At 31.2% G+C, this 10,509-nt stretch overlaps 1 protein-coding gene across 7 annotated transcripts; it reads left to right on the top strand.

Annotated features, from left to right (window-relative positions):
• The first annotated feature begins 1,008 nt into the window (after nt 1-1,008).
• Nucleotides 1,009-8,347, top strand: LOC112489416 (TMV resistance protein N-like). 7 transcript variants are annotated; one of them, XM_048464482.2, is made up of 8 exons: nt 1,009-1,198; nt 1,286-1,768; nt 2,388-3,501; nt 3,612-3,959; nt 4,140-5,015; nt 5,116-5,230; nt 5,506-5,695; nt 8,082-8,347. In XM_048464482.2, exons 2-7 carry the CDS (start codon nt 1,293-1,295, stop codon nt 5,667-5,669), a joined length of 3,093 nt encoding a protein of 1,030 aa, XP_048320439.2. In that variant the 5' UTR covers nt 1,009-1,198; nt 1,286-1,292; the 3' UTR covers nt 5,670-5,695; nt 8,082-8,347. The 7 variants fall into 7 exon arrangements, 6 of the variants coding, with proteins under 6 accessions (XP_048320439.2, XP_048320442.2, XP_048320441.2 ...); XM_048464485.2 differs by having other exon boundaries at nt 8,045-8,347; XM_048464484.2 differs by having other exon boundaries at nt 7,774-8,347.
• Nucleotides 8,348-10,509: the final 2,162 nt, after the last annotated feature.

Genomic DNA, 10,509 nt, shown 5'->3' with positions numbered 1-10,509 from the left:
TGAAAGGTCCTGAAAGATATCGTAGCCAATCTATGACTGCGCTCCAAGTTCTGCTTTTTAATAGATCCATAAAAACCGCTTTAAATTGCAAGCAATTTCAATTTCTATAATGACGCATAGGTAGCATTACAGAAGATGGGTATTTTACTTTATAATTTACGTATAGTCTATAATAACGCATAGGTTGTTTATTTCTGGTTTTTAGTGTTTTTTTTTCTTGTTTGTAATTTGTTTGTTTTATATATTTCAAATAACTATAAATTAAAAAAAAAGTATAAACATCGAATTAAAAATTTATTTTTAACTTAGTTTTTTCTTTATTATTTAAGGTTGTAATTAATTGGGATGATTAATAAATTTTAATGCTAACTAATTAAGGTAAGTAAATTAATAATAATTAATTAAGTAGAAAAACATAAAGAAACAAAAACCTAATGTGTTACCAAATTAAACGACAGGTTGTTAATATATTTTTTGATTAACTTGCAATTTAGTCTTCTTTTCATTTAGGTGGATAAAGAAAAAGAAAAAGAAAAAGAAAAAAAAAAAGTCTTGTTTATGCTAGTTGGAATGTGCAGTGAATGATAAAGAATCTTTCGAATAATTGAAAATAAACTTTTTTTCTTTTTTTTTATTAATGAAATTAATGTAAAAGTTAAAAGTGTCATGATAGTCAATGCGATGATAAAGCATTTTCCAAGTGGGAAACGCTGACGTAACCCGTCAAAGTTAGGTGATAGGTCATTGTCTAATAAAGTCTTTTTAAAGTTATTTTTATTTACTTTTTAAAAATTATTTTAAACATAATTTAATTTTTATAGTTTTAAAAATGTTATCCACTCCTTTTTTTTCAAATAATTTTTATTTTTTAATTATTTCATTCATATTTAAAAAAAAAAAATTATTTGCATCACATAATTATAATTTTTAAAATTTAAAAAACTAAATTAAAATTAGTATAAATTTTAAAAAATCTAGATGGAATATTTCCTATCACATATTGACAAATAGACTTAACGCGACACTGCTTCCAAGTCCTTTTTCCCCTGTTCTCCTCCATGCTACAGAGTGAGACACACAGCGTTTTGGGCAACCGATCTGGAAGACGGTTTGGTGTTTTAGGTAGATGATCTGTGGGAAAAAAATAATAATTTATAAAAAAACCAATAGGAGAGAGCCACGTCGTTGGAGGACAAAGGTATGGGTAACAGAGGCTCAAGATCAAGTTTCCATTCAATTTGTAGTCTATTTATAATTAGTTTTGCTCGTGGATTCATATTTGCAGGTTATACATGGCTTCTTCTTCTTCTTCTTCTCAAGAAAAATATGATGTATTTCTCAGTTTCAGGGGTGAGGATACCCGCGATGGTTTTACTGGACATCTTTATAATGCTCTGTGTCAAAAGCATATCAACACATACAAGGATGATGAAAACCTTGAAAGCGGCCATAGAATTTCTGAAATCATGGAGGCGATTAGGGAATCTAAGATTTGCATAATAGTTTTCTCCAAAGACTTTGCATCTTCCACATGGTGTTTGGATGAAGTGGTCCGCATAATCGAATGCAAGAGAGGTGGAAATGATGTTATAATACCCATTTTTTATGGCATTGAACCATCCACCGTACGGAAACAGGAGCAGAGTTATGCTGAAGCATTCGCTAGACATGAACAACGTTTTAAGGACAGTATCTATAAGGTGCACCGGTGGAGCAATTCTCTCAAGGAAGTGGCTGGTATCAGAGGTTATAATTCAACGAAAGGAAGGTAACTTTCTATCTTATCAATTTTATAATATATACACAACAAATAATCACATATTTGCTAAAGAGATTACTACTGTTTACTGTTTAATTTCCGGGTGTTAAATGATGATTTTTCAAATGGTGTTGGTGATGATTTCTTAAACTTTGAAGTTCTAATGTATTTAGGTCAAACCTTCTAGAGGTTGATATTTTCTATTTTATACATTTTAACAAAAAGTGAAAACAGTTTTAATAACAACATTCTTTTATTAATCGGAAGAAAATGATTGAAAAATAAGTTTGATATATTATTGGATATGTTTATTATAAGTGGATCAGTGGTAATTTAACATGATATGATAGCCTTGGTGGGCAAGAAGCTTTCTGTTGAATCCTTGGTGCCCTAATTTATATTTGTATTTGTGTGATGCCCTAATTTATATTTGTATTTGTGTTTGTGTTTGTATGTGTTAGATTTATTATTGTTTGGGTTGGTGGAATTGTTATGTGCATTATTTAGCATGTGCAAGTCTAATTTCTTTTCAATCTTAATAGGCTTAAATATGAAGAGGTGTATTGAAAAATAATACATTGTTGGGCCCTATTTCTCACAATATGTGTTTGATTTATTCATTTGTTAGGCCGGACTACATGCTAATTCAAAAAATTGTGGAAGACGTTTTATTAAAATTGCGTAAATATCAATTAACAAATGATCATTTCAAGGGCAGCCTCGTTGGGATGACCGAACGTATCAAGGAAATTGAATCATTGTTATCCATTGGCTTAATGGGTGTCCGCATCATAGGTATTTGGGGCATGGGAGGAATTGGTAAAACCACCTTGGCTAGTGTTATTTATCAAAGATTTTCATATTCTCATTTTGAAGGTTATTGCTTTCTTAAGGATGTTAGAGGAGAATTCGAAAGATATGGAATAAATCATTTAAGAAAGAATCTTCTTTCCATGTTGTTAAAGGATGAAGCTATTCTAAACATGGACACCCCATTTGTAGTATCAATCTTTATTCAAGACAGATTCCATCGTAAAAAGGTCCTTGTCGTTTTAGATGATGTGGATGCAATATCCACATTACAATATTTAATTGAAGGTTTTGACCAGTTTGCTGATGGAAGTAGAATCATTGTCACTACTAGAGATGTGCAGTTGCTTAGGTTAGTGGCTGATAAAATTTATGAGGTTAAGAAGTTAAATCACTTTGAAGCCCTTCAACTCTTTAGCTTGCATGCTTGTGGACAAAATTCTGATCTTGCAACGAATTATGAAAATTTACCAGAAAAAGTGGCAAATTATGCGGATGGCAATCCATTAGCTCTTAAAGTCTTGGGCTCTTCCCTTCACTCCAAAAGCAAGAAAAAATGGGAAAGTGCATTGGGTAAGCTGCAAATAGATCCTCACCAGGACATTCAAAAAGTGTTGAAAATAAGTTATGATGGATTAAGCGACAAAGGCATCCAGGATATATTTCTTGACATTGCATGCTTCTTTGATGATGGAACTGATAGAGAATATGGAGAAAACATACTACATCGTAGTGAGCATTTTGATGCAACGATAGGAATAAGCATTCTCATTGATAAGTGCTTAGTTATCAAATGTCAAAGAAAGTTGTACATGCATGCTTTAGTACGACAGATGGGCAAGGCGATTGTTTGTGATGAAAACAAAGAACCTGGTAAACGTGGTAGACTATGGAAGACTAAGGATGTTTGCCATGTATTGGAAAGAAATACGGTAAATGAAAATCAATTAATACATTTATTTGTGTATATATACTAGTTAATACATTTCCCTTTATATATTGTATCGTTATAATTAATCTATCACATCGGTTTGATTTTCAGGGAAGCTCTACAATTGAAGGCATATTATTGAATCAGTCTGAACTTCAAAAAGATGTAAAAGTGATGCCTACAGCATTCTCAAAAATGTACCATCTTCGATTTCTTAGAATGCATTTTGATGATAGATTTGCCTTTAAAAGCATAGTCTCAGAGAAATCAGGATGGGCTCCTTACAATAAAATGATTCTTCCTTTTGAAGGTATTGAGTATCTTTCTAATGAGCTAAGATATTTTCAATGGGATTTATACCCTTCAAAATATTTGCCATCAAATTTTAGTCCTAAGAATCTTGTAGAACTTGTTATGCGTGAGAGCCAACTTGTGGAGCTACCTTGGAATGAAGATCAGGTATACTATCCTTAGCCTTAATCAATATATATATATATATATATAATTATGACTAAGTCACAATATTCTGAGTTTAATAAAATATGGATACACACAGTGGGATGTATAACCCCGAATTATGCATCTCACCAGATCTAGTTTAATTATTAAAGTATGTTTTTGTTTTTTGGTTTGTGACAGCCCATTGGGAAGTTAAAGAAAATCGATCTTAGTTATTCTGAGCACCTTATTCAAATACCAAATTTGTGTAGGGCTATAAATATTGAAAGTATATATCTTCGAAGTTGTAAAAGTTTGGCTCAAGTTCCTTCATGTTTTAAGAATCTGGATAAGCTTCAGCTACTAGACTTGACTGATTGCATTAGTCTGAAAGATGGCATAGAAAATCTTCCGATGAATATAAGGAAGTTAAGATTGGGTGGAACAGCAATAGAAGTGTTGCCCTCATCAATTGGGTGTCTTGTAGATCTTGAATATTTAGATTTGAGTGGCTGTAAGAATCTGAAAGATGGCATAGAAAATCTTCCATTGAATATAGTGGATTTAAGATTGTCGTGGACAGCAATAAAAGTATTGCCCTCATCATTTGGTCTCTTGAATCCCTACAGATTAGATTTGATGTCTTGCAGAAATCTGGAAGATGTACAAAATATTTCGATGGGTACAGGTGATTTAAATTTGAGTTGGACACCAATTAAAACTCTACCAGAAAGCATTTGGAAGATGAGACATCCTGTAAGTCTGTTTCTTAATTATTGCCCAAACCTGGAAAAGCTTCCAGAAGTCTCGGATTGTTTAAGCTCATATATTCGAATTTTGAGTTTAAATGGTTGTACGAGATTGAAATCAATACCAGAGCTTCCACCCCGTTTAGTATGTTTATATGCAAAAAATTGTACATCCCTGGAGACAATATCAAGTTGGAGGGATCCCCACTATGAATTAATTGGAAGGATATGGGGTGGTTGTAGGTTTGAAAATTGTCTAAAATTGGATGAGCACACACGGAACAACATAATTGCTGGTCGTTTACGCCGTACCATTTCTTTTGCTCAGGTTTGTTAATACTTTATATATTATATATATATGCTCTAATAATATACAAAGTGGATGGTTTTTTCAGTGACTTGATTAATTTGTCGTCTATGCTGTACAGGATATTCTACATCTTGAAGCGGTGTATCCAGGAAATGAAATCCCAGAGTGGTTCAGCCATCAAACTGATGGTGGGAACTCAATCCACATCCGGTTTCCTCCTAATTGGTTTCATAGTAATGATCCCTGCTTCAAATTTGTTTGTTGCGTTGTTTTCAATAAGTCTTGGATGGATGCTATCTTCCATTTTGAATTCAATTTCAAAACCAACATGAACAATGATGACCGTCTTTATGATTATCGGAAACCATTAATGGAAGGTCCCGATACAATTTATCCAGATCACGTCTTCATAAGTCACGAGAAGATCAATTTGATAGATATGTTTGGGACAGAGTGGTCCTCTGTTTGTAGCAATATTACCAATGCTTCTTGCCGTGTGTTTATACAGGGAAAAGGGATCATCAATTGGGAGATCAAAAAGTTTGGGTTGGAATTGTTAAAATAAGTGAGATGCAAGTAAAAGTAAAAGACACTTTGGTGAATGTTGTGGTCAACCCAATGGATACCAAGACAATGTTGATTTCTCACATGATCCTCACATCAATTCCATGACAAACAATGCCCAATGAAATGATTAGGTAAATTATTTTTACATTATTCTCTTTATCAATTAACACTATCTTTTCAATCTACACAAACAAGACGTAATTAATTGAAAAGAAAGGAAAATTGTTCATACTATTTATATTTAATAGCCTTATTTTTTTGTACCATGATCGTCCTTACGTGGCATATATCAGTACGAATTCCATATTATTATTGCTTTTTTTGCACTTTTGTTTTTCTTGGTACGAAGCCTTATTGTTAGCATTGATTGACTAGTGAGAATATTAGACAAATAAAAATGTATATATACCGATGATATTTCCGAATTACTTATATATGATGCGTTCTATATGGTTTAACATATCTATATCTAGTTGAGCATCTTTGTTATCTTGCTGAATAAAATCTCTCAAAACATCTGTGTATGTCAAAGGGTTTTTTCTGGTTGTTAGGAGCACATACCATATAGAATACAAATATAACATAAGTTAATTTTCTTGGTTTTATGTATTATGTTTGATAAAATATGGAATAGAATTGAATGGACATGATAATAAAAAAAGAAAAAAAATACCGAATTACTTTATTAGAAAGATTACAATGTTGATTTTATAAATTTATATACATAAACTACAAACAATCTTCCGGACTCTTAAGCGATGTGAAGAAGGCTGCTAGAAAGAATAAGAAGTTTACAGATATAGATATATATAGTGTCATTGCTCAACTTCACAATTCAATATAATTTTGCTTAACAGTCTTTCATTTGTTTTTTCATTATTATTATATTTTTCCTATTACATTTTTACGACTTTATTACGATGCATATCAGGCTGCATTATTAAAAAAAATAAAAATTATACATTTTTAATTATTGGTTGAGAAAATAATTTTTTCAGGTTTTTAAAATCTTTTTATTAAAAAGTTATATATGTGATCCAAATATTGATGATTTCTTGATCGTATATTTATATCATATTTAAATATTATATATATATACATGAAAGTTTTTTTTGTTTTTTCTGAATTTTGTTTAAATGAAAAAGGAGAAAAACGTAATATATGATTAAATTCATAGTACATTATACTTCATGGGCCAATAGTACATATAGAAATAGGAGAAAGAGGTGCATATATATAAGAAAGACAAATTGTTATTAAAGAAATATCGGAAGCCTTGAAGTCCAGCATAAACACAAAAGGACAAGCACCCGAACCACCACGCTTGGTCACTGGTCAGGCCCCAAAATCCATCTTTTCCAACTTTTTCCAAACACTTTTTTTGGAGCCTTAAACCACATACATAAACCAAAGGGTCGTATCTGGTGCTTTTTTGCTGTTACTTTCAGCCAACTTTCATACTTCTCAAGAGGACCATTACTCTCCATTCTATACGCACTCCTTTTACTACTAGCAGCAAATTAAATTAGCGTATTTTGAGGATAATCCGTAGACCAAGCCTTTGTCCATGCAAAGTAACAAATTGACAGTACTTTTTAATCTACATTAATTTGCTGATGGTTGGACATTCATTAAATGCATTGAACTTTTGAGATGTTAGGATTTTTATACTAGACAAAATTATAGGAAATTTAATAGATGATGTGTTTTTCTGCTGTAGCAATCAGATTATCTTAAAATATAAAATTTTCGGCCTTGAATAACTTTTAGCGTGAAAAACAAAAAGCTATATGTATAAACTACTGCCCCTTTTTTCTTCTCTGAATTAGTTATTCTAAATGTACTCTGTCTTAGAAGTCATAAATTCTATTCTCTAGCATTTGAAAAGTCTGCTTTTTAAGATTGTAGAATGGTAGTTTTAAATTAACAAACAGTATTGAATTGTCACTAACTAATACTTATTTGTATAATGTTTTCGAGAAGAAGAATAATATGCTTGGAACCCAAAGAAGAATTAGTTTTGAATTTCATAATATGCTTGGAACCCAACGAAGAATTAGTTTTGAATTTCATGAATTAAAAAGAGCAACCTTGTTAGTGATGCTCTTATCAAGCTGCTCTCTTTCTTGTGGTAAAAGCTTTATGAGTATATTGTTATGATTTTGTTATGCTCGCTGTGGGCGATCGAAACATATTATGTGAAATGCAGAGAAAAAAACTTCAGCAGACCAAACACATTGATGGCTCTTCTTTTACTCAAAAGGGTATGGAAATGCAAAATTTCTGTTTTGCATAGAATCACAGAATAAACGAATTGATGGCTCCTGTTGTTTTTCACCAAAGCTATATTACGGTTTTGACCAATTTTGGTTCTGCCTATAAAGATTGCCAATCGGATGTGGCTATGGTGGATGGTGACAGCATTGGTAGAATCATTTTCTGGGCTTATTAATTCGCATATATGTTCTATGTTCTTGCAGACTGTTCTCATGAAACTGAAACTAAAGATATTGACAGGGCTTTTTCGGGAGGCGAGCAGGATGGAGCCACCGCATGACGCTCTTCAAATCCTTCACAGGTTTGAAGCTTTGAGCCAGCTGGACCATCCATTAGAATGCCTTTTTGACAAACAGACACTCGGTGGTGGATGTTTCGAACGTGAAAACTCTCCTAAATGACATATTTTTAAATATAGCCAATATAGAGGCCATGGGATGAGTCTGTGTTTGTATTCCTCCATTTGAAGGCTCTTTTGGCTTAATGCAATCCTTATTTTATCGATATCATGTTTGGATTGAAGAGAGAGAAGAAAAAAATAGGATAAGCTTAACGAGGAAAATAAAGGAAAGAAAAGGAAAAGAAAATTTTTGTTAACAATTATTGTTTGGATGAGTAAGTAAATGTAAAGGAAATGAAAGAATTAAAATATTGATAATAATTGTTGTTTAATGAAAATAAAAGGAAAAGGAAAAATATAATTAATGCAATTGAAGTTTTTTACAAAAATATCTCACATATAAAATATCTCAATCAATTATTTATTAACAAATAAGGTTGATTTTGAAATAATAAACAGCTTTATTAAACTTTTTTTTCTTTCTTTCCTATCAAATTTGAATGGAAAGCAATACTCATTAAAATATACATATCTTAACTCTTTCATTTCCTTTTCTTTTCTTCTTTATCCTTTCATTTTCACAAATTTTGACAATGCAAATAAAAAACTTGAATCTTTTCCTTCTTTAACCTCAAATTCCACCAACCCCTATATAATACAAAAAACATAGTTCTAAGGATAATTTTAGGTTAAATTGGAAATGACATCAACCTTTAAAAAATAAGATATTTTTGCCAATCTGTATATGCCTGAATTATAATAGCCCAGATCACCCACATGCGATATTGTCCTCTTTGAGCCTGCGAAATTCTCTTACAATCCAGCCCTCAAAGTTTTAAAAGGTCTCGAAAGGGAAAGGTATCAACACCCACTTATAAGGAGTGTTTCGTTCTCCTTTTCAACTGATGTGGGACTTCATATGAGCTCTGCATCTACAATTGTACTTTCTTATAAAGTACAAGCCGCATTAACTTACGAGCAATTTCAATTTTAATTTTGATTCCATAGCCAGCTCTTAAATATAAATAAATAGCATTAGAGAAGGTTGAATTTTACCTTATAATTTATGTATAGTTTGGTAACTTGTTGTGTTTTTGATTTTTTTGTGATTTGTTCACTTCAAATATTAGTTATGTTAGTTAATTATGGTTAAACTTTGTTATGAATATCAAGTAGTCATAAAACCTGAAGAAAAAAAAATCATAAATAACAAATTGAAAACCATTTAAAATTATTATTAATTTGGTGTCATGTATTTAATTTTTTTTCTCTTAATTAATTAAGTGCTCAAACAAATTTTAACAAATACTAACTAAGCAAATTAAAGAACCTACAAATAAATAGAAAAGCACATGAATTATTTTTTTGATTAACATGCAATTAAGTTCTTTTTTTTTCTTTGCAAAAAACAAAAAAAAAAAAAAAGGAAAAGAAAAAGAAGAAGAGAGAGTGAAAAAAAAAAGTCTTTCTTTTTTATTTCTTAGAAGGTCAATGCAACAAGAAAAGCAGTTTCCAAATAAATTAAAAAATAATTTTTTTCTCGAGATATTTTAAAAATAATAATTGTGATCTTGAAGGATATGAAGCTTTATCACAAAGTGTGGCTGATTATGCAGATGGAAATCCATTATATCTTGCAGTCTTGGGTTCTTCACTTCGCTCCAAAAGTGTAGAAGAATGGAAAAGTGCATTAATTGGAAGAGCTGCAAATAGTGCCAAACCCAAAAATTGAAAAAGTTTTGACCAATTAGGTAAAAAAGACCCAAAAAAAAAAAAATGGCTACACAGCCATCCTGGATGTATAATATGTATACCGAATTTCTTTTTTAACAAGACCACAATGTTGATTTTATAAATTTATATACATAAATTAAAAACAGTTTTCGAGACCCCTTAATAGTGATGTGAAAAGAATAAGAAGTTTACAGATATATAGTGTCATTGCTCAACTTCTCAATCCATATAGTTTTCTTAATGTTGACTGTTTTCATTGTAGTTTTGTTTTGTTGAATATATTTTGCATATAATTTGTATCCGACAAATTTCTAAATTGTGGTGCATTCCTTGTTGTTGCTTTCGGCCAAGTTTAATTTGAACTTCTCATTTGGACCACCATCCTTTGGTGTGCACTCTCCTTTTCCTACTAGCAGCAAAATTTAAGAAATGTTGAGAATAATCCATTGATGAAGCCTTTGTCCCTGCAAATTAACAAATTGGCATTATTTGTTAATGTACATTAAGTTGTTGATATCTCTGTTCCATTTAATTTCTAACTCTAGTATGGAAAAAGAAATGGCTATGTATTAACCCTCCATATACTTGTCAAAT

The sequence above is a fragment of the Ziziphus jujuba genome, chromosome 6 (assembly GCF_031755915.1).
Source record: "Ziziphus jujuba cultivar Dongzao chromosome 6, ASM3175591v1".
Classification (NCBI taxonomy): Eukaryota; Viridiplantae; Streptophyta; class Magnoliopsida; order Rosales; family Rhamnaceae; genus Ziziphus; species Ziziphus jujuba.
This window is presented reverse-complemented; position numbering and strand designations above follow the sequence as displayed.

What these genes read in the sequence shown, in the direction of transcription:
- LOC112489416 (XM_048464480.2), top strand. Translation starts at nt 1,293, where the DNA reads ATGGCTTCTTCTTCTTCTTCTTCTCAAGAAAAATATGATGTATTTCTC. An exon ending in TATAATTCAACGAAAGGAAG is followed by an intron (nt 1,769 to 2,387) that starts GTAACTTTCTAT and finishes TTCATTTGTTAG; the next exon opens with GCCGGACTACATGCTAATTC. An exon ending in ATGTATTGGAAAGAAATACG is followed by an intron (nt 3,502 to 3,611) that starts GTAAATGAAAAT and finishes TTTGATTTTCAG; the next exon opens with GGAAGCTCTACAATTGAAGG.